Source organism: Thunnus albacares, chromosome 21 (genome assembly GCF_914725855.1).
Source record: "Thunnus albacares chromosome 21, fThuAlb1.1, whole genome shotgun sequence".
Classification (NCBI taxonomy): Eukaryota; Metazoa; Chordata; class Actinopteri; order Scombriformes; family Scombridae; genus Thunnus; species Thunnus albacares.
The window spans coordinates 20,190,944-20,213,825 of NC_058126.1; the positions used below are offsets into that span (position 1 = coordinate 20,190,944).

Genomic DNA, 22,882 nt, shown 5'->3' on the forward strand with positions numbered 1-22,882 from the left:
TTAAATTTTCCTACAATTATAATACAATTGTGCAGGATGTCATATTTGTAATTGTCAATATTTATATAGATTATATCACAAGAGATTGTTTCATTGTTTTTGGTTGAACAAGTAAAAGACAGCATATCTTTGTGGGTAGAAAATCAGACATGTAAAACCTCTAAATTATTACATTTTATTTAGTGCCCTCGTTGTTACATTTGTGTCATCCTCCGCAGGACTCAGGATTTTTGGACGGAGCTTTCGAAAGTCAGAACGCTGCGCTCGTTTCTTTGAGTCGTCTTCTTTATGATGAGCTGGTGAAATCAATTCTCCGTATTGTGGAAAAATTGGACTTGTCTGTGCAGAAAGTCACACCAGGAGAGGAGGTGAGGTGTCACTCTCAGGTCGCATTTTTATGTGTTTCACTCACATTCAGAAAAAGTAGTTGACAGGTGCACAGGACTAGCAAACAAACACAACGTTCTATACACCATCTAATATGCTAGTGTACAAGATACATTGATATTATTTCAGTCATTGTTATCATGTTGTAAAATTTCTACTTTTTTGACTGTGAGTAAGAATATTCTTTTGGATGGCATGAAAATATTAAGGTTTTTGAATACTGCTAATGGCAGCATCAGTCTAAACATACCTAATTCATAGCACCTGCCTTCTTGTCTGTCAGGCTCCAGATGACGTGGCCCATGTCCTGCCCTCCTCTGACCCCACAGTTCATCTTTTACCCAATAAGATCAAAGACTTCACTGCTTTTATCAATCTGGTTGACTTCTGCAGGTAATGGATACTCCCCATAGGTGGCAGAATATGAACAGAGCTGTGTAGGATGGTTCACATACAGTATGTGTCACTGTTTGTCCTTCTAGTGATGAGTTGGCATAGTAAGTCTGATCTAAAGTCTGACAGGTTGACACTTGTTTTCATTTTCACCTTAATTTACTGCCATCAACATCACAACATTATAAGGCTCTTAAAAAGGGTTAAATTCAACTTGCAGACTTCAGAATTATCATATTTTAATTGAACCATACAGTATTTTATCACATTGACAGCTCATTTAAAGCAGTGTCATAGGTGAACACTGTTTCTCTTTTTTCTGCCTCTGCAGTGACTTGTTGCTGAGTAAACATGTGGAGTATTTTCAGTCTTGGATGTACCCCCTAAGCCATGAACTTATCCTCCACTCTATACGAAATCCACTCGTCAGTGGTTTTTACAAACTGCTCTCTGTCACCATGAAAATTGCCAAGAAAATCAAGTACTACCAGGTAATAGTTCCACTAGTACGAAGCATTTTTGTCATTCATTTGTTGTTTTGTGACTGAAATGCAAGATAAAGGATCATTCCAGAGCTGAAAAGTAGTCATGCAGTGCATTCCTCACATTGAATGTATTATAAAAATGATAAAAATCTGCTTTTCAACAGGGAGTTGGCCTGAGAAGCTCTGCTCCCCCTCAGAGTGACATGGTGAAAAGTGCTTGTTTTTCCCTGTTCTCAAAGTTTGGAAAAGAGGTATCTTCTCCTTACAATATTTCCTGGGAATGTCATAAACTTGAATATTTGGGTGATGAACTAAAAACAAAGCATTACTGAGGAACTTGTGAAGGAGATGTGAGTGACGTATGCTTTCCCACTAGGTGTGTGTGAGAATGAAGCAGTACAAAGATGAGCTGCTGGCATCCTGCTTGACATTTGTCCTCTCGCTGCACCACAACATAGTAGCTCTGGACATCAAGGCGTACTGTCCTGCTCTTGAGGTGGGTTTTTTCTATTTGTTTCATTGTGTATTTGTAGGCTAGATGAAAATAGTCTAATGCAACTTAAAAACAAAACGTCATGTGCGGATGTACAGTAGTTGGTTTAGTGCAGTGACTCCCAACAAAGGCTACTTGTACCTCAGGGGGTACTTGTGCAGTTGCCAGGGGTTACGTTGAAGGATTGTGGAGAATCTCAAGTAATTTGATCGAATAGAAATGTATTTTAAAAATGGTCAATGATGAAGGAGTACATGATTAAATCTGACGATGTGGTTGTACATCAGACAAAAATTGGGAATCACTGATTTAGTTTTAATATTTTAAACTGTTTGTATGTGTATGTGTGTAAAATTGGGCGTCTAGGCTGCTCTGAAGTTGGGTCTGAGCCACGTTCCTTTGGCCAACACAGCCCTTGATGCTCTAGAGAACTGGTCCTCCTGCATCCCTCTGGAGACTATGCAGCCCTGCTACAAGACCATCCTTCCTCTTCTGGATGGATACCTGAAAACCACCTCCAACAACGGTAAGCCTCTAACAGTGTCAGTTGATGGACAGTTTTTGTTAAACTGTAATCTGGTTTTGGTTTAGTAAATGGAGATATCAGCCAAATTCACAAAAAGTCTCATTCAGATGTCGTTGACTTTAGACAAAGACGAGAGCAGCTGGGAGGTGATGTCTTCTATGTCTTCAAGAAGTGACAAAGGATACAACCGAGTGATGACGAGGCTCTTGAAGAAATCCAACCAGCTTGTCATGGTAATGAATGGGTAAACTGGGAAAACAACTTTCAGTATTTTGGAAGCAATTTTTCTGTTCAGTTTGCTTCACTTGTTTGTTTTATAGATCAGTCTATGTTTTAGATTAATAATAAGGTTTGTGAGGATTCACAAAACTGAAGCATAGGGCTTTGTAAGTTTATTAATGCTTTAATAATTTAGTACTGACTGTCAGTAATGCATTGTGGCTCTCTTTTGATTATTATTCTTTTCCCTCATGATGCTGGTGCATAACAGGCCTCCTTAAGAGGATTTTGAAGGTTTTGTGACAAAAGGTTTTGTGTTGTTTTCTACTCTGGCCTCACTGGCGCTCAAATCATCTGAAATTAAAGGATGACACTGGGATTATTTTATATTTTTCTTTCGGTCAACAAATCCCAAGAAAAGACCAAAGCCAACAACATGTTAGTCTGTATCTCAACACTTTCTAACTTTCATTGACTGTCTTTGCATTCCATGGAGCGGAGATAGTTTCATTCCTTAGGACACTAAAGTATGTATTTAAATGCAGGAAGATGCTCCTCTTGCTATGGTGAGGCTCAGGGTGGTGAAGTTGCTGGGTCACCTGGGAGGAAAGCTGAACAGAAGCCTTGTAACTGGTAAAGATTCACACAAACAAACCGGCCATCCTGTTCTGTTTTACACATTTTGGCCACGATCCCAACAAGACACATGACTGTTAATAGAAAAGTTAGCTGTTTTTGGTGATCATGACCCTCTGTTTCGTCATTCAGTGGTCTCATCAGAGGATATGATGAAGACCTTTGTCGCTTGGGATTCTGAGAAAAGGCTCAGCTTTGCTGTGCCATTCACCGATATGAAGCCCGTCATCTACCTTGACCCATTTCTGCCTCGCATCAGTGAGCTGGCTCTGTCCACAAGTGACAGACAAACCAAAGTATGTCATCTAACATCAAAGAATTTCCTTCATCAGTTCACAAAATTGATTTGATGCAAAATTCTGTTGGTGATTCATTGAAACAACTGATTATAATAATTCACTGATGCAGATAGCAGCTTGTGAGCTGCTCCACAGCTTAGTGGTCTACATGATTGGGAAGAGTGCTCAGATGGTGGAGGGGGAGAATAGTTTACCACCTATGTACAAGCTGCACAAGAGGCTGTTTCCTGTACTATTGCGTCTGGCCTGTGATGTCGATCAGGTATGTGAACTCCAACAAGATTATCACCCCAGATACCATTAGCACCAAGCATGAAACGTTCTTAAATATTATGGGATTTGGAAGGAAGAAATCAGAGAATATTTGGACATTTTACAGTTATAGTAGTATAGTTTATGGGATGTAGTTTCCTTTCCTGTAGTGTAATTCCTTACTCCTTTACAAAATAACTACCAACAAACTAAGAAGAAAGAATATTTTTTTGCCCATGGTTAATCTTACACAGGTGTTTGGGTGGGACGTGGGTGATGAAGTCTACAGTACTGTTTCTGAATTTGAATTTCTTTGCCAGGTAACCAGACAGCTCTTTGAGCCTCTGGTTATGCAGCTGATTCACTGGTTCACAAACAACAAGAAGTTTGAGAGCCAAGACACAGTAGCTGTTCTAGAGGCCATTCTGGTAAGTGTTCGTATTCTATGGCATGCTTTAACAAACCTCAAACAAGATAACACCAGACAAGCTCAGCCAGACTGTAGGTAACATTGTTTATCAGAAATGGAGGTCATTGACCCATTAGTCAATAAATGTTATTTGAGCATTTGAGTTTTCAGACTTTCTGTGGAAACAGTGGAAATAAGTTTTCTACCTCATTTGGTTGTTTTTTTTGTGTATGTTTTTTCCTGTTCAGGACGGTGTGGTTGATCCCATGGACAGCACTCTCCGAGACTTCTGTGGCCGCTGCATTGAAGAGTTTGTCAAATGGTCAATCAAACAAACGACCCCCAAGCAGCAAGAGAAGAGCCCCACAAACATGAAGTCATTGTTCAAGCGTATCTACAGCTTGGCTCTCCACCCCAATGGGTTCAAAAGACTTGGTGCTGCTTTAGCTTTCAATAGTATCTACAGACTATTCAGGTGTCTTACTTTTTTCCTTCTCTGTCAACCCACAAAAGCTGTATCTTTTGATATGTTTTGGTTTATGACAATTTGTCTACTTGTCTTTTCAGGGAGGAAAATTCCTTGGTGGAGCAGTTTGTCTTTGAAGTGCTTGTCATATTTGTAGAAAGTCTGGCTCTTGCACACTCAGATGAGCGGTCTATGGGTAATTCTTCTTCCGCCTCGACTTTATTGATAGTGTTCTCAGATTTTCATACCATCATTATTGAGTTCTCTTTTCTTAAAATAAGTATGTGTTTAGAATTGGTGTGTAGCTCATTTGATTTACATCCTCAGGTTCATTGCAGCAATGTCGCAGTGCCATTGATCATCTGAAAAGAATCATCCAATACAAGGCCCCCAGTCTCAATCAGCACAATGCTAAGAGACGCATCCCAAGGTTGGTACTCTGTGTACACAGATACCTGTTGGATTTTTGCAAATCTTTTTTTTGTAGTTTTTTTAGTCTAAGTGAATCTTAGTGTGATCATGTATCTTTATCTTTTATCTGCCCAAAATTGCGATATACAGTTGCTTTGAAATTAATTCAGTGGTCAGGTGAATTGTGTATATTATACATTACATTGCATAGATACATATTAGTATTTATGCACTTCCTTTTTTTTTTTTTTTTACAAGAAGCATATTGCTATACTTGCAGTAATGTTTATGCAATGATAAGATATTCTAATTTATATGTATAAATAAGTGTATACATTTCTGTTATAATCTTTTGCTCTCTTCTATCAGGGGCTTTCCACCTGATGTAAAGCTCTGCCTGTCAGATGTTGTTTCATGGCTTTTGGAACAATGCGGCCGACCTCAGACTGAGTGTCGCCACAAATGCATGGAACTCTTCTACGAGTTTATTCCTCTCCTCCCAGGTGAGCACTCATACTAAGTACTTCATCTTTCAAAGTTAGCCTTGATGAGATTATCAAGGAAAAAACAACAGGTTCAGTTTATAAAAATAAAAATAACATTGATGTCATCCTTTTTTAATTGAATTAAAAATATGCATTAATTTTGACAACAATAATGTATACCTCTCTTTTTTTAGAAGAAATAGACATAACCAAAAGCTATTACTTAACTTCTGCTACTGTGACTGAAATGACTTTTGTTATACATGTGAAAATGTGTGTGTCTGAATATAGAAAAGAGGTCTCCACCTCAGTGGTTGGAGGGCGTGCTGAAGAACCATGGCATGGATTACCTGGTCTCACGATTTGAGGGTGGAGGTCTCCTCTCCCAGCCCACTCTCAGGGACCTGATGGGTGCTTTCAGTGTGAGAGCTACCCTACAATGGATGGACCTACTTCTGGCTGCCCTGGACTGTTACAATACCTTCATCAACTTACACATAATCAAGCCTCATCACATGCTCAGTGAGTCCTATTTGTGCAAGCGGTGACAGAGTTTCAGTTTTAAATTAGTATCAATTGGCTCTTTTCTTATGTCTAACATGAAAGCTCCTCTGGCATTGTGTTGGCTCTGCAGTGATCTCAGTAAATATATTTTTTCCTTCATTTCCAAGGCTCCAAAGACAAGTCAAGCTTTCTGAAAGCCGCAAGTTTCTTTTTGACTGAGCTGGCAACTCACGAACTGGCAGCAGCGGAGAGCTGTTTTCCTCTTGGTGAGAAGACCTCTCACTTCAGCCCAAGAGAGGTGGACCAGTACAACTACAACAAGTGCACCATCATAGTTCGCCTGCTGGAGTTTGCCACTATGATTCTTGTCAAAGGAGACCAGGAGTTTTGGAAGGTATCACAGAATTACAGGCAAAGAGCTAGTCATTATTCTCTCTTTGAATGGTTTTTGCTCACTATTTCCTTACTTTATTCACAGCTCCTGGAACAAGATATCTTTGGCTCAGTCTTTTTTGAGCTGACTGCGATGGTAGTGTGTGAGCCATCCTCTGTAGGTTTCAACATGGCAGATGTGGAGGTGATGAAGAATCTACCAGAAGTGTGTGTTCCTTTGCTAAAGGCCCTGCTTGCCTCACCTTACTGCTCTCGTCTCGAAAGCAGCTTGCGAACAAGAATTTCACGTAAAAGGTTAGTTTAGTTATTTAATTTTGGGTTCACTATTGGAGAAAAAGAGAGGCCACACACAATGTCTGTCGTTTAAAAAGGTAAAATTATCTGGTCGAGTCTGTATGATTTAGAATCAGTTAATTGATCCAAGGATTGAAGGCTTACACCCTTAGTGAGACGTCAGCTTCAGATCAGTCCTAACCTCTACAACCAATCATCCACTCCTCCCATCTGCATGTGTCCTGTGCTCAGAAAAAAAGAAAAATAGAAACATGGATTGAGATAACAGACCTGAATAGAAAGCTACCCAAGTGGATAACCATGAATATAGTTATGAAATGTCAAAAAAGCAGTTGTAACAGCTTTACTTCTGATTCCATGAGACCATCATGATTATGTATTTACATTATCTACACCACTTAATCGTTTTATTCATTTATTTCTTTATTTCTTTAATGACCCCTCTAGTGTAGAGGAGCTGTGTGCTGTAGACCTCTACCATTCTAGCACTCTGACCCACCATGACCAGATGGAAATGGTTCTGTCTTCCTGTAAACAGATCCACAAAGCCGGCTTCCTCAGCTCCATTCTGCAGTGCCAGGTATTTGGTCTGGGATAGATTACAATGTGATAGAACATTAACCCAAATAAAACCCTAATATACCGTTTGTGTTTCAGTCGTCAGTGTACCATGCAGTTAATTCACAAAAAAAAAAAATAGACTAAAATATTGAAAAATACATTTCAGTAATGCATTGTGCATTATGGACTGATGGCATTTATTGGTATAAGTGTGTATGTCATATGTGGTGTTTTCCTAAGAGTGCTTAGTAGTATTTATTGCATATCCTCCTGCAGTTGCCACAATTTTTGTTTTTTTGTCTTTCTCATTGCAAGGATGCGGTTTATACCACATCCCTTGGATCCCGGCTTCTGATGACAGTGTATAAAGGCATAGCACCTGGTGAGGACAGGAAGGCACTTCCATCCTTGGACATAAATACCAGGAGGCTAGCAGATGACCTGCTTCAGCTTGCCTTTTCTCTCAGTCAACAGGTCAGTGCTACCTTTCTTTAGATTAAGTTCGATAAAATCAGATGAAATTGAAACTACTTATGGGGAATGTAGCAAGCAGGGGATGTACAGTACTAGACACAACTGTGAGACACACAGTTTCACTCTGTAAAAACATACAATACAGAATGAAATATGAATAGAGAACCAGATGAATATAGTGCAACTTTTTCTTTTCAGAGTGTTTCACCACTTGCTGCCTCCTGTTGTACATTGTTGTTTCTCTACAGAGTGAACAGCTGGTGGACTTGTTGTTGAACACCATCATGCTTTCTGTCCCAATATCTGGAAGTCACAGCCATAAATTCCTGAGCTTCTCGCATGGCGAGTACTTCTACAGCCTCTTCCAGACGACCATCAACACTGAGCTGCTGAGAAGTCTGGACACCACAGTGCCACGCCTCATGAAAGCCTCGTCTCTGAACCCCAGCATGGTAGCTGCTCCTGTCATCTGCTCTCTCTCCTCTTTCTTTCACATTTGTAAATTAGCTTTAGATCATGTTTTTGTACAAAACCTTTCTGCAAAAATTCCCAAAACAAATACATTATAAAGTGAATGATGTTCTCAAGCCTGACAGCTGTGCCAGGGTTGATAGACATGATGAATCACTGAATAATGAGACCCTACACACAGGGTTTTGATGTCTGGAGTAAATTGACCAATGGTACAATCTCACCAAAATGCATTGAATAAAAAGACCACTTTAAAATGATACACTGCAAGTGTTCTGTTAGGGTAAGGATACGTTATAGTTGATGTGAAGTGCTGCAGTGTCAGAGCATGCAGCAGCCGCTAGTATCAGTGACAACACTGATGTAATTTCTTTTACTCTCTCTTGATAGTATACAGTGCATCATGGCTATGCAGCTGTAAGCAGAACAGTTTTTCTGTATGTGAAATGGAGGATTCATTTTTTATTTTTTGCTGTTGAATTTTTCATCAGGTGAGTGTGTTGCTGAATGGCATGATGGACCACAGCTTCAGAGAGCGCTCTGTGAGGAAGACTCAGGGACATCAGCTGGTTAAAGAGGTGCTAAGAAGATGGGATAGTCTGCAGTCATGGTGGGAAAGAGACTCTTCCACTCCAGAGAGCAAAACTGCCACTCTCCTGTTGCTCTCCAAGCTTCTACAGGTATTTGAATTCAAGCAACTGCATGTTCCCAAATGACTCTTACTGCCACGTTGGTGTTGTCTATATGAATGGATTAACACCCATCATTTATGTGATCAGTCCCAAAAAAACAATACAATGCAGTCCAACGCAAGCTCCATGTTATACTGTAGCTTACCTTTCAGTTTTTCTAATATCCAGTAATGTAATTTCTTTTTAATGTGCTTTTTCCCTCTCTTATCAGATCGACTCCTCTGTCTGCTCCAATATCAGCCATGAAGCATTCAGACAGGTGTTTTCCACTTTCACTATGCTGCTGGATGACAAGAATCTGCCACTGAATCTCAAGGTATTGGCACAGTCAGTGTAGCGGATTACTTCACATTACTGCACGAGCTTTACTTTTTCTGTTTGAGCTACTTATTAAAGCGAACGAGGCTGTATGAGTTTCTCTGGCTGGTTTTTCTTCACCTGTGTAGAGTCAGGCTCTGTTGGTGTTGCCCTTTTTCACAACCCTCCCAGAGGAGCCGCTGAAAGAGCTGCAGAAAGCCCTTGACGCCTTGGTAGCCTTCCACTTCCCCATGCAGTCAGATGAGTTTGCTAAGGGCTCCCTTCAACGCAACAACTACATGGACTGTATCCGAAAGGTGAAGTCAGTGTTACAGTTTTGAAATGAGGTTCTACTGCAGTGAGATGAAGTGCAAATTGTGATTAAGGGAGATAACAAAGAGATAAGGGAAAAGTGTATAGATAAACTATTTTGCTTTAATTTTAGTTAAAGTCTATTGTCACCAGTGGGGATAATGTTTCAAGACTCTTGTGTGGCAAGTGGCTGTTCAATCTAACCATCAAAGACAGGTTTTTCTAGCAATAAGTGCTTGAGACATTGTAATTTTGGACAATAGCAACAAATATTTCTGTCTTTTAGTTACTGGATGCCCTGGAGCTTTCTCAAAGCCCACTTCTGCTCAAATTGCTGGCAGGGATTCTGTGTCGAGACAGAAAACACATCATGGAGGAGCAATTCCAAACCTGCTTCCAACGAATTGCCAAGCGGTCAGTAAAGCCCTCACAACCATGTGTGGGAGAAAATACTTCACGTCTGAGGTTTTTTTATTTCTTACTTGAGTTTAGATGTAGCTGTTTAGAACTGTGGGGTTAAACATAAAGTGTTAAAATGGTCTTATCAAGGACAGCTGTAGATACATGTGTAGTTTAGAATATTACCAGAATTTCAGAAAGATCAATAGAAACAAACCTCATCAAAAATGTTCATTACACCCTTACAAGAGCTGACACACATCATGACTCAACAAGAGAACTGTAGTGTCCCAGTGTTTAACCTGTTACTGTTTACTATATATTATAAATAATAAATAGTACAATATAGTGTTTTAATAGGATAATTAGAGCTGCAGCAAAGGAAATAATCAGTTAAACTGTAATTTAACATATGTTGAAATGTAAATACTAATAATCCTGATTCATCTGTTCCTAAATTTACTTCCTATGACTGTTTGTTTGAAAAGCGCCAGTGGATAGAGTTTAAACAAGGTGTAAATTATAAGATGCACACATGTTATATCTGTTGCACAGGAGTTATACTATATTGCATTGCAATATATTGTGCAGGAGTTCCATTGATTGTGTTTGTTGATGTCTGATTAGGTCAAGCAGTGAGCGGCAGCTACAGCTACTGTGTGCAGTATATGGAGTGATCCAGCAGGGTGACGTACCGATGAGCTCCATGCTGCAGGCCATGATGGAGAGGGTTCTGCTGCCTCTGGCCTCTCACTGCGGCACCAAGGCCCTGATTGACTTCTTTGTGGCAAACGTCTCAGACATTATTGCTCTGCTACTCAGTCGCTTCACAAAGGTTTGCGTCTTAAAATTTTAGGGAATTATTTGAAGATGGCTTTATTAACATCTTGTAGTTTTATTTAACTTTTTTTTTAGACATAAATCCATAATTTTTCTACATCAACTATCAATCCTCAATGTTCTCCAAAGATATTTGTCTCATTAGTTTGGCTTTTAATCAAACATTTGGCAGTCACATACCTTTTTTGTCCACCAAAAGCTAGTCTTATTTACATCAGAGAAGATCATTGGAAATGTATTTATCAATTTCAGTCTAGTGAAACAGCCTTTGAGATGCAGCTGCTGAAGAAGAATGGCTGCTACAAGCTGATGGAGCTCCTGTATTCTCGGCTTCCCAAAGAAGAGGTTTATTCCAAGGAATCCCGCATCAACCAGGCCTACTGCGGTTTGGACAAAACAGAGGGGAACGAGATGTCCAAGACAGTGATCAAGTAGGACTCCCCAACACCTTTATTCTCTATTTTCCCATGATTAAATGATAAATATTAACTTTATTCATACTATATTAATTATTTCAATTAGGTCATGTTTTGAAGCATTCACTGAGATTATGGCTGGTGAGACTCAGCTCCTTGAGCTTAGGAGACATTATCACTGTGCTGCGTACAACTGTGCCATCGCTGTCATCAGCTGCAGCTTCAATGAGCCCAAATTCTACTATGGCTTCCTCTTCAGCGAGAAACCAGAGAAGGTACCAGATAGCTTGAATAAATATATCACTCCTGCACTTCACTCATTTTGGTACAATGCAGTACAGATAATGGGTTTCATGCTGTCTAATGCATGCAAAGAGAGGAACGGCCGTATTTTGTACTGATATTTTCTTTCCTTGTCTAGAATCAGTTCATTCTGGAAAATATCATTGATGTCACGAGGACCTACAACTTTCCAATTGAAATTGAGGTATGTCTTTGTTTATTTGTTTATTTACTAGTATACTTTCAGTTTCAATCATGGTTTATTCATTTCTTTTTTTCATCAATGTAGGTCCCACTTGAGAGAAAGAAGAAATACGTCATGATTCGAAAAGAACTGAACGAGGAAAATGGAGGTGTTTACTGCTCACAACGATGTTTCTAAACTTCTGGGATTTGACCCGATTTGTCACAGAAAAGTTGAAACTTTTACTTCCATGACATTTATGTTGTTGTTTTTCCATAGAAGCACCAGTGTATCTGTCCTCCCAGTCATACATGGCCGATAGCAGTCTGAGTGAAGAGATGAGTCAGTTTGATTTCTCCACCGGAGTCCAAAGCTTTTCCTTCAGCTCCCAAAACCCTGAAGGACAAAGACGCACCGTTGCAAAAAGGGTTAGTCGTGTGATCTCTTACTACTGTATAAAGCTGCACCGAGCTTAACATGTTTTAGTGTCCTGCGATGGTTTAAAGTTGTTTCAGAGGCTTATTCACCCTACAAAGGGTAAAATCCTGACAAATGATTTGCATCTTAAAAACAGATACATTCTAATCTTCTTTTAATGATTTTGTTTGTATGTTTGGACGTGTAGGAGACTGAGGAGACAATCCCCTCCCAGGATGCAATGGTGGATCTAGAAATGGATGAGCTAAATCAGCATGAATGCATGACAACCATGACTGCTCTTATTGGACACATGCAAAGGAGCAACATTACCCCCAAAATTGAACAGGTCAGTGAGCAATAAAGCAGTGTTTGACTATTGTTTCTATCTATTTGGCTTTTTTTAAAAATATGTGACACTTCAAAACTAAATACATAAATGCGCAACTTCATATAAAGTATTTTTACATCACATAAATTAAAGTGATTTTCTGAAATGAATACAATCATCAATTCATATTATTTTTAGTATGTCATTTAAAGTGCTCTATTTTTTGATGAAACAGGGAAATGTGCCCAATGAACTTCCTCCATGGATGAAATTTCTACATGGAAAACTGTCGAATCCATCCACACCTCTGAATATTAGACTCTTCATCTCAAAGCTCATCATCAACACAGAGGAGGTAAAAGTCTATCTAATGTAATCAATCACTGCCTTTGAAATTATATGTATGTGACACCTCATACTCCTGTTCATACACCTCATGTTCCCTTTTCGTTGGTGGATTTAATCTTTTTCGTTGCATCTTTCCAGGTTTTTCGGCCTTATGCCAAGCACTGGCTGGGCCCGCTCCTGCAGCTCGTTGTGTCTGGAAACAACGGAGGAGAGGGGATCCATTTCATGGTGGTGGATATTGTGGTCACAGTGCTTTCTTGGACAAGCCTGGCCAGTCCCAAGGTTGCTAATCCTTACGTTTCAAAGACAAATATGCAAATATTAATCATTATTATGTCGCATTTTTCTCCTATATGTGCATACATCAACATTTGTAGTAATTTTATTGTAAAAATTGCAATATATGGCACAAAATCTGCCAATTCAGTGAGTTTTGTATGAGAATTGCAGCCAATTTCAGGTGTGTAAGAATATCATTAATTGGAAAAACAATTTAAAATAGAGTTTAAACTGATGTTAAAACACTGTGGGAGTATCCTCAGGTTCCTTAGTCATTGTTGCATTTATTATTATATAAAATTACTATAGGAAGCACTAGCTGACTATCATTAATAACAATATTTTTTGTCTCAGGGTAACCCCAGAGATGAAGTGCTCGCCAACCGGCTGTTAGAGTTCCTGATGAGGCACAGCTTTAACTCCAAGAGGGCTGTTTTCCGCCACAACCTGGAGATCATTCGCACTCTGGTAGAGTGCTGGAAAGACTGTCTGCATGTGCCGTACAGGTAGCACCTGCACACGGTAGATGTATATTTGCCACCAGCTGTATCTCAGTGGAAATAACCAATTTGTGTTTTCTTGAGGGCTGTTCAGCAGCAGCACAAGTGCAGTTCCTCATAACATGCTGCATGTTCCCTGAAGGTTAAATGCTCTACTAGGAGGGGAATAGTTGTTGTGAATAATTGTTTTTTTTTTCATTTGTTTTTTTGCCCTTGTAGCCTGATATACGAGCGGTTTTGCGGCACCAACCCAAACAGCAAAGACAACTCTGTTGGACTTCAGCTGCTGGGAATTATTCTGGCCAACAACCTCCCTGCTTACGATACCGCATGTGGAATTGAATATGAGAGGTAAAATGTATAGTTTAGCTTAATGGGAACATGCTGTACACTGTGTCACCTGACAGCTTTATTGCTTGAAACCATAATTCAATTTGCTAATATAACTGTTGATGTTATTTTTGAAGTAGGAAGCTTCAAGTTCAGGTGAAATAAATGAACTAGAAAGCAGTGTATTCAGACATTTATGGTTTCTTTTCAAATGTGTGTACATGTGTGTTGTAGCTCACATACTGCCATCTTACCAAGTATCTTCTAATCATTTCTGTGTGATGTGTATTTTCAGGTACATAGAGTCTCTCAGCAACAACATTTCCTTTGTGAGGTATAAAGAAGTCTACTCAGCTGCTGCTGAGATTATCGGCCTCGTCCTGAAGAACATGACTGAAGTGAACAATGTATGAGACTTTTCCCAGTTTGGTGAAATTACGTTTTTCTGTGAAGAGAGCTTAAAGCACCTTCGTAGAAAAGATCGTAAATCGAAAATAATATTAAGTTGATGTTTAGGTAAAGTCAGTTGATATATATCTTCATCTTTATGACAGGAATGTCACCCATAATGTCTTTTTTTCTTTTTTATTTCTTGTCTCAGCGTCATCATGAACTTCTCAGTCTTGCTGCAAGTAAAATAACAAATCTGAAGAAAAAAGACATGGATGACAAGTTCATTATTTGCTTGAACAAAGTATCAAAGCACTTTCCTCCATTTGTTGACCGGTGAGTTTATAGTTGTGCTTCATTTATTTTATATTCCCCCCGTAATAAATTCCTTTAGTCCTGACCTAGGCTTTATAATTAACACATTTTTAAACCTGTCTAAATGGTTGAGTTACGTGCGCAAGTAACTGCAGTTTTACTTTAAATTTTACAGGTTTGTCGTTCACGTGTTCGACCTGCTGCCAAAGTTGCACGGCCTGTTAAAGACTCAGTGTTTGGAGTGTGTGCTGAGCCGAGCGGATGTCATCCCGGAGATCTTTCTGCGGCTTAAGAGTACAGGCTTCATTCAGATGATGAGCCATAGGTAAGTCCTGACCATACTCCTCTCCATCAGTCATTTCCATATTAATTAAGAGACATTAATCTACTTTAATTACCCAAAACAATCTATTACTAAAAGACTGACAACACCCCCCAGCCTATACTTTACATTATACTTTGATTTATCTTCTTTTTTTAAAAAAAAAAAACAAGCAGGGCATTCAGGGCATTCTCCATTTGATAAATAACCATATACCTATTATTTATCAAATGAATAAGATAATTTAATATTTCTTTGTGCTGCAACAACGTTTCTGCTCATTGCTCTTTTTTGCACTCAGGGATGAAGCAAGACAGAGAGTGTGTCTGGATATCATCCACAAGATTATTGTCCTCTTGACTCCAGTTGAGCTTCAGGAGCTCCTGGGAGCTGTGACAGCTTTTGTCTCTCATCCTTCACCAGTTTGCAGAGAGAGGATGTATGACATCCTCATGTGGATCCAGGACAACTACAGGTTTGTCTTTCTGTCTTCTGTTCTCAAGTAGGTTGTCATTTCCCTAAGTTTTCTTGTTATTTGAATGATTTATTCCAGACTAAAATAGTGTTCACTTGACACCATATCATATATCATTACTTCTAATATTCTTTCTGATTTGACCCAAGGGGTGAGGACATAATTTAAGCAACCAACCAATATTGGACAAAATAAATTCCATGTAGCAAGATTAGCAAATGGTGTGAATGGTCTTGAAAATGGATTTTGGCTTTTAAGGGTCACTAGACTGCATTATTCATGTATTATGGCAGGTTCACTGATGTGAATTTATCTGCTATGTTGTTGTTTTCTCCAGTGATGAAGAGAGCAGGACAGACAACACCTCCCTGGAGGTTTTGAATGCAGCTAAAGAAACGCTACTTCAGGGACTGTCTGAAGAGAACCAAGGCCTTCAGTAAGCACCAACTGTTTCTCCCTTCCCCTGTTTTTAAACATTAAACTTCTCTTTGTCATTCATCTATATAAGTTACAACAGCAGGAGTTTGTGGTTCTTGCTCAATTCTAAAATTTAAATTTTGCCTAGAAATGAGAAAAGCATGTTTTTAGTTTATTTAAATGTGAAAAGTGGTCAATAATGTTTTAATATATATTATATGTGTTATATGTTTTATTTTATTTTAGCCTCTTAACATATTTTCCGTATTTCACATCCTGTCTTCCTTTTATATTATGCTTTCTTATGTTGTGCTGTGTGATCCCAACAATTCATGTTCAGTCTGTAAAAAGTCATTTTAACTGACAAAGCTGTCCCTGTCTGTGATGTTTTCAGGCTTTATGTTCGTAACTTCTGGAGTCAGGAGACTCGCCTTCCCACTGCAACCCTAGAGCGAATGTTAACGGTGCTTCGTTCACTGTACTCCTGCCAAATAGAAAGATGTTTCTTAAGCTTGGCTACCAATCTGATGCTGGAAATGACCAGCCAGAGTCCTGACTTCAAACGAAACATGTTTGAGTATCCACTGTCAGAGTGTACCTTCCAGGTCGGTGGAAATTTCTCTCTGAGTCGGTTAAAAAAAAGTTTCAAAGATTTGAAGTTATGCAACAGATTAACCTGTTGTGTTAATTATTATTAATAATTCTTTTTCCACTCTACAGGACTATGTGATCGATTCCAACTGGCGCTTCAGGAGCACAGTGATGACGCCGATGTTTGTTGAAACCCAAAGCTCTCAAAGCCCTGAGAGTGTGGCGGCGTCCCAGTCTGGAGTGATGAAGGGGAAGCTCCGAGCCACTCAGACGACATTACAGTTCACCCAAACCCAAACAGCAGGTACAGCTATAATTCAGTATCCCAGTAGTGCAGTACTAAAGATAGAAGCAACATAATAATCACTTGATACTATATTTTCCTTGTAGTAAATCTACTCTACTTTGCAAGTTTGCAGTTTAAAGTGTATATTTACCATGTTTGTCTTGGTTTCTTTTCACCCAGGTCGCCGCACATCATATAACTGGCTGACTGGCAGCAGTGTGGATACGCTAGCGGAGTACACACCTGGCTCTGAATCTCTGTCTTCATTGATGGTGTTCGATAAGAAAGTGGAGAGACAAGCAACAGCAAGAAGACCAGTAGGAGAAGGTTTTGGCCTGAGGCGCCTTACGTCATCAACAGATGAGGTGGACAGTCGCACTAGAGGTTAGTTTCTGAGAAAAAACAACACACCTACCCCACATAAACAATAGGGTTAATGTTTCAAAACTGATTAATCTGACTTGTTATGTGGCCAGTTTTAATGTAAAAGGGTAATTCTGAACTACAAAAGTAAAGTATGGCAGGTAAGAGCCCTAAGAAGCACGAACATGTGTTTAAATGTTCTTCTAGTAATGATTTTAATGACTTGTGACTTGACTGTGTTGAAGATTGAATGTGCAGAGTGAGTTGTTAGATGTTGTTTCCAATCACATTTTGCTCTATTAAGAAGTTATAAATGTGTTAATGTAAGTATCTATTGTGTCTTTATGTCAACAGCTGAAAACGAGCAACGCAATAACATCCTGAGACTGAGACGCAGATTTCTCAAGGATCAGGAGAAAGTCAGCTTGAGTTTTGCACAAAAAGAGATCCAACAGCAAAGGCAGAAAAAGGTATTAAACATGCAGGGATTCAACCAGCAGTCCATCAAACCAATATGCTGATCCGTATTTATCATTTGTACATTTTTTTATGTTTAAATCCTGGATGGTAGCACAAAAGGTTTTGAGATGGACTCTTGTTCAGTCCAGAGTTTTCTGACACTAACTCCCTCAACCTGCCAGTGTCTCTAATCATCAGCGATTCTGTTTGGTGTTCCACAGGAACAAAAAGCTGATCAAAGGCTGCGAAAGGAGGCTCAGGTGACTCTGTATCGTAACTACAGAGTGGGAGACTTTCCGGACATCCAAATCCCATACAGTAACCTCATCACCCCCCTTCAAGCACTGGCACAGGTAAGACTGCCACTTCATGTTGTAAATATCCTAAACATAAATAAATAAATACATATCAAATAGCCAGAAAACAAAGCTTAGATCACAGTTAATGGAAATTTTTTCTATGCATGTTCCCCCTAGAGAGACCCAATTTTAGCCAAACAGCTGTTCAGCTCCTTGTTTGCTGGTATCCTCCAAGAAATGACAACACACGTACAAAGAGGAGAGAGCGCGAGGGTTAAAGAGGAGCTGCGGTGCAACATGAATACATTCCTGAGCAAGAGTACACTCTGCTTCCCACCATTTATAGCATGTGTGCAGGTATGTAAGTCTTGAATCTGTATAATTACACTGGCATTCATTGATAGTGATAAATGTTTACATGGGTTACTGAACATTAACATTAATATTCCAGTTTGCATCACTATTAAAGACAAACTCATGTAAAAACTGTTTATAAACTATAATGCTGGTGAGTTAATATTGTGCTGTTGCTTTGTTAAGGACATGTGTTACCAGCATAAGGAGCTGCTGCAGATCGATCCAGCAGCCATCAGCTCCTCCTGCCTCATGAGTCTCCAGCAGCCGTTGGGCATCCTGCTGCTGGAAGAGGGCTTGCTGCATACTGGCGGCCAGGATGAACCTCCTGCCAAACGGCCACGAGGACGCAAAGAAATCCCCCCGGACACCAAAAAATGGATCCATCTTGCAAGGTATTACAAGGTTGTTTCCCTTCATACTGGTTTTATCTGTTCTACGTAGCTGAATATAGTAACAAACAACTTCATAGAGTTTTGGTGATCTGTTGATCAGCTTATGTGTTTTATCTTTATTGTATCAAAAGTGGGGAATTTATTTTAATTGCGGTATTGAATGTGATCTTTGTGTTTCCTCTGCTCTTTAGGCTTTACAGATCTTTAGAGGATTATGATGTCGTGCGTGGCATCTTTGGCGGTAAAGTTGGGACCAAGTGGATCACCTGCGCCGCACTTCAAGCTGAAGCCAGCACTGACTTTGCAGAAGCTGTGAAGCTTTACAATGAGGTATGTAAGTTTCTTTTTCCAGTGATAGTAGAAGCTGATGATTGAATCCTATTACACACATCAGTACATTTATTGTACGTGTACAATAAAGTAGTCTAGCAGAACGCTTACGTAGCATGTTAGCAGATGGATTGGTGCAGTTTTACCAGATTACCAGCTGTGTGTGTGGCACTGTAGTGTAAAAAGTGCATACTGTCTTCCACACTGGCAGGCTCTGAACACTGAGGATTGGAGTGATGGCGAGCCCACTGACTCTGAGAAGGATTTCTGGGAAATAGCTGCTATGGAGGCCTACAGTCATCTGACTGAGTGGAAGTCTCTTCAGTACTGTTCCACTGTGAACATCGATGAAAACTCCCCACCCGACCTCGAGAAGATGTGGTCAGAACCTCTCTACCAGGTAATGAATCTGACATTTCACAATCTAGGAGTTCTCAGTCATGTACCAGGCAGAGCTGACATCCTTCCTTCTTCTCTTGTTGAACATAAAGCGATTTCTTGAAATGAAAACCCACAGTACACAATCTAAGTCCTCCATGCCCTGCTGAGACGCTTTAGTAATAAAATGTTATGATTATTTTTAGCTTGAATTTGACAAGAAATTCTGTAGCATATCATAACATGGTAAAAGCACCGAACTGTTCATGCACATAAGTCGTAATGCTCTTCTCACGTGAGTCTTTTGCATTTGCTCCAGGACATGTACCTGCAGCACATGATTCGCAGCATGTTGAAGCAGCTGCAGCTGGGCAAGAGTGACCAAACTCTTCTCAGCTTCATCGACAAAGCCATGAGGGTGGAGGAGCGCAAAAAACTGCTGGAAAGTCACTACAGCCAAGAGCTCAGCTTGCTGTACATCCTTCAGGAGGACTATGACCGCGCCAAATACTACACCAACTACGCCATGCAGCTATTTATGCAGGTCTACTGTCACATATTTTTTAAAAAAACAAACTTGATTATATATGCAATGTATGTTGTACATGTACTGTTTGCAGAATTAGTTAATCTCTCCAAAAGCATATGATAACTTGGCAGGGAACATACTGATTTTTGGAGTGAGTGAACTAAATCTCTTTGCGTAATACAGAATTACTCCAGTGTGGATACGCTGCTGACTCAAAGTCGCCTGACCGTCCTGCAGTCAGTGCAGGCCTTGACTGAAATCCAGGACTTCCTGCTGGACATTAAAGGAGAGGGTGAGTGAAGATATTGTTTTTAAAACTATTTGAAAGGTTAAAGGATGTAAATTATAAGTAATTGGGGGTAGTAATTTAGTAGTAATAGTAATATAAGTCTAAGTGGTAATCTGCAAAATGAGCAAGTGAGTTTTGTAGAACAATGATCCAACTAGTGCAAAAACCGCTGTAAATAATTGTAAGATGCCTGTACACAGTCAGACACACTAAGACAAAAATGATAATCTGTTGCTGGTGACTTGAACTTAATATGCCAGTGTTTTTTTCCTCCCCTCAAGAATTGTTGAATAATTTCCCTGCAATTGCTTTTGATCAATCTTTGTCCCCTTCTCAAAATTCAGTCATTTTCATTGTGTTTTCTTCCTTAGTGTCTATGACGTCCCTCAAGCGGCTCATCAGATTATGGACTGAGCGCTATCCTGATGCTCAAGTGGATCCAGTAAACGTGTGGGATGATATCATTACATCTCGGTAAGGAAAAAAAAAAAAAGATTTTAGCTTCACTCACAAATCTATTAAATGATCAGATAACAAAACAGCTTCAAATTTGATTTATTCGGTTCAGATGTTTCTTCCTGGACAAGATCAGGGAAAAGCTTAGAAGCCAAGCTCCCAGTGACAGTATGGAGGTGGATGGTGCAGAAGACCCAGCAGGTGACATTGACACATTAGTAAATAACTGCAAGTTCAACATGAAGCTACACATGGCTGATAGCGCACGGAAGCAGGTGAAGAAACAACTGTTGAAGTAACTTTTTTTTTTTTTTTTGTGCTATCACATGATAACCACAAAACTAACCTTACACCACCAATGTTGTTTTCAGAACAACTTTTCTGTTGCTACCAAGCTGCTGAAGGAACTTCACAAAGACGCCAAAACAAACAGAGGCTGGTTTCTGCGGTGGGTCCACAGTTTTAGCCACTACAGCCATAAACGCAGCCAAGCTCAGGGTCCTGTGGAGCAAATCACTAACATGCTGAAGACTATCTCACTTCTGGGTAAGAGGGGAGCAGAGGACTCTTGTACATTATCTTGTGTATTATTACACAACTGAGAATGATCGACATCTATAACACCACTACTGTATGTGTTATTAATGATGGAATTTCACATTACACCTGAAAGATTTCATGATAATATGATAAACATTAAGCTTTTTGACTTTTTTTTCCTCTGGAATTTAAAACATTACACTAATTGAAATCAACCTTTCAAACTTTAAAAGGCCATTACTTGGAGGGACAACACAATAACAAGACATCTTTCAAGTTTTTGAATCTTGTTTAAAGGTTGTTAATCAAATTTAAATTAGTTGGGTTAGTTTTGTAGCTACAGTTAGTTTTATATCAAGTTTAAGAAACCACATGTACTTTGAATATTAGGTAATAAATATGGTTTGCCACAGAATTTATGCAGTCCCATCAGCAACTGACATGCAGTTATGAGTGTCAGTGTAATTTAAAACGCTGTATGACATCGATGAGATAATTTCACAAAGTGTTGTTAAAAGAAATCATAAGCAGCATGACTCCACTATACCCAGTGACACTAGAGCAAGTAAACTTGAAGCATTAAGGGCATGCTAACCCAAAATGAGAATCAGCAGTTGTATATTTTTAGGAGTTGGAGTTCTTCAGTTTCATTTGTATCTACACATCCACATTAGGATCCACAGTTTGGAATATTTAAATAAATGAAGAGATAACAAATTAAGAAATGCAGTAGAAGTAATGTTTTAAATAGAAATTTGTGCAAGTTGCAATGATGTGCACACAGGACTAAGTGAGACTTCAGCCTGTTGAGATGTTTCATTTCAGCTCTTTTCACTCTGCAGAGGAGCTTCAGGCTGACTGTCAGAGTGCCACAGCTAAAGTATTCAGATACCAAAAGATACTCCAGGGTACGTCTTTCCACATCCTGGCGTCAGCTGTAAGCAGAAGCCCCTCAGTCCTGGGAGCTATTGGCGCTGAGAAAGCAGAGAGAGTTGTAAAGCTGTCTGGTGGTTCTTGGCCCACTGAAAATCAAAAGGTAACCCATTTACATTATTTTCAAATTCATTGAAATTGCCCTTCTGGCAGTGAGAGTAAAGGGGGGGGCTCGGCTTTGATTGCCTGACACAGGCATGCAGCACACTCTCGTGCACCCCCAATGACAGGCACATAGAGAGGGCCGGTATAAACGGATGTTTTGACGGTTAACCAGCCCAAAAATGGTCTACTGGCCCACCGGGATTTGTCCCAGTACGCCCAATGGCCAGTGCTGGCTGTAACCTGCTGTTGCTGCTGTAAAATGGTGCATAAATTGTTTTGAGCATCACACAACCCCCACAAAATGACTTGTTTCACTATCAGAATTTGATCCATCCTGTCCAATAACATTTGTAAAGTCTAGAAGAGCCACACGATTAACAGCCAAACAGCCAGTGCAGGAATGTCACCACCGACATGACATTTAAAAACTCTGTACTATGAAATAGAGAGAGATTTATCTGGTGTTGATAGGCTTTATCAGCATTGTGTGAACTCATTAGGCAAGGGCTTGAATGTAACAGACATTCATTTATATGTAAAGGTTGAGCACTGCACGTTAAGTAACTGTTTACCTTGCAGGTAGTGGAAGTGGGGCTGCAGTTACAGGCATTGGAGTTGCTGTGTGATGCTACCAGAAAGGCTGATGAGGAGCTTCAGTCTTATACTCAGGAATGTGTGGAAACCAGCAGCATCACAAAGACATACATGACTTTAGCTAACTTCTGCGACAAACAATTACGAGAGGAGGAGCAGAATGATACCAGTGAGTAATAATAGCAGCTAAATTTGTAGCTTTGTTGAACATTTAATTTCAATTTGCTAGTGAACTCATTCAGGTGACTGTTGTTTAACAGACCTCTGCTTGAGTTCA

General features: G+C 39.6%; 1 protein-coding gene across 1 annotated transcript in view; it reads left to right on the forward strand.

Moving 5' to 3' along the window:
• Positions 1-22,882, forward strand: part of prkdc (protein kinase, DNA-activated, catalytic subunit) — a 44,620-nt gene that overhangs the window by 15,557 nt on the left and 6,181 nt on the right. Inside the window, exons 16-72 of the mRNA XM_044339362.1 lie at positions 219-368; positions 671-780; positions 1,112-1,271; positions 1,430-1,516; positions 1,642-1,761; positions 2,125-2,284; positions 2,408-2,517; positions 3,049-3,136; positions 3,272-3,435; positions 3,548-3,700; positions 4,011-4,118; positions 4,348-4,574; positions 4,667-4,761; positions 4,893-4,995; positions 5,346-5,479; positions 5,753-5,983; positions 6,133-6,359; positions 6,444-6,652; positions 7,100-7,232; positions 7,529-7,687; positions 7,936-8,139; positions 8,650-8,838; positions 9,062-9,166; positions 9,297-9,464; positions 9,746-9,873; positions 10,486-10,693; positions 10,951-11,129; positions 11,221-11,389; positions 11,536-11,601; positions 11,686-11,749; positions 11,860-12,008; positions 12,206-12,346; positions 12,564-12,683; positions 12,815-12,958; positions 13,310-13,461; positions 13,675-13,806; positions 14,081-14,192; positions 14,387-14,511; positions 14,666-14,815; positions 15,114-15,287; positions 15,625-15,723; positions 16,099-16,309; positions 16,425-16,599; positions 16,762-16,965; positions 17,299-17,414; positions 17,625-17,756; positions 17,880-18,059; positions 18,243-18,451; positions 18,643-18,781; positions 18,993-19,181; positions 19,479-19,703; positions 19,872-19,980; positions 20,349-20,451; positions 20,546-20,708; positions 20,805-20,979; positions 21,816-22,009; positions 22,591-22,774. Of these exons, the coding sequence (XP_044195297.1) occupies positions 219-368; positions 671-780; positions 1,112-1,271; positions 1,430-1,516; positions 1,642-1,761; positions 2,125-2,284; positions 2,408-2,517; positions 3,049-3,136; positions 3,272-3,435; positions 3,548-3,700; positions 4,011-4,118; positions 4,348-4,574; positions 4,667-4,761; positions 4,893-4,995; positions 5,346-5,479; positions 5,753-5,983; positions 6,133-6,359; positions 6,444-6,652; positions 7,100-7,232; positions 7,529-7,687; positions 7,936-8,139; positions 8,650-8,838; positions 9,062-9,166; positions 9,297-9,464; positions 9,746-9,873; positions 10,486-10,693; positions 10,951-11,129; positions 11,221-11,389; positions 11,536-11,601; positions 11,686-11,749; positions 11,860-12,008; positions 12,206-12,346; positions 12,564-12,683; positions 12,815-12,958; positions 13,310-13,461; positions 13,675-13,806; positions 14,081-14,192; positions 14,387-14,511; positions 14,666-14,815; positions 15,114-15,287; positions 15,625-15,723; positions 16,099-16,309; positions 16,425-16,599; positions 16,762-16,965; positions 17,299-17,414; positions 17,625-17,756; positions 17,880-18,059; positions 18,243-18,451; positions 18,643-18,781; positions 18,993-19,181; positions 19,479-19,703; positions 19,872-19,980; positions 20,349-20,451; positions 20,546-20,708; positions 20,805-20,979; positions 21,816-22,009; positions 22,591-22,774 (8,614 nt within the window). The remainder of the gene's footprint in view (positions 1-218; positions 369-670; positions 781-1,111; positions 1,272-1,429; positions 1,517-1,641; positions 1,762-2,124; positions 2,285-2,407; positions 2,518-3,048; positions 3,137-3,271; positions 3,436-3,547; positions 3,701-4,010; positions 4,119-4,347; positions 4,575-4,666; positions 4,762-4,892; positions 4,996-5,345; positions 5,480-5,752; positions 5,984-6,132; positions 6,360-6,443; positions 6,653-7,099; positions 7,233-7,528; positions 7,688-7,935; positions 8,140-8,649; positions 8,839-9,061; positions 9,167-9,296; positions 9,465-9,745; positions 9,874-10,485; positions 10,694-10,950; positions 11,130-11,220; positions 11,390-11,535; positions 11,602-11,685; positions 11,750-11,859; positions 12,009-12,205; positions 12,347-12,563; positions 12,684-12,814; positions 12,959-13,309; positions 13,462-13,674; positions 13,807-14,080; positions 14,193-14,386; positions 14,512-14,665; positions 14,816-15,113; positions 15,288-15,624; positions 15,724-16,098; positions 16,310-16,424; positions 16,600-16,761; positions 16,966-17,298; positions 17,415-17,624; positions 17,757-17,879; positions 18,060-18,242; positions 18,452-18,642; positions 18,782-18,992; positions 19,182-19,478; positions 19,704-19,871; positions 19,981-20,348; positions 20,452-20,545; positions 20,709-20,804; positions 20,980-21,815; positions 22,010-22,590; positions 22,775-22,882) is intronic.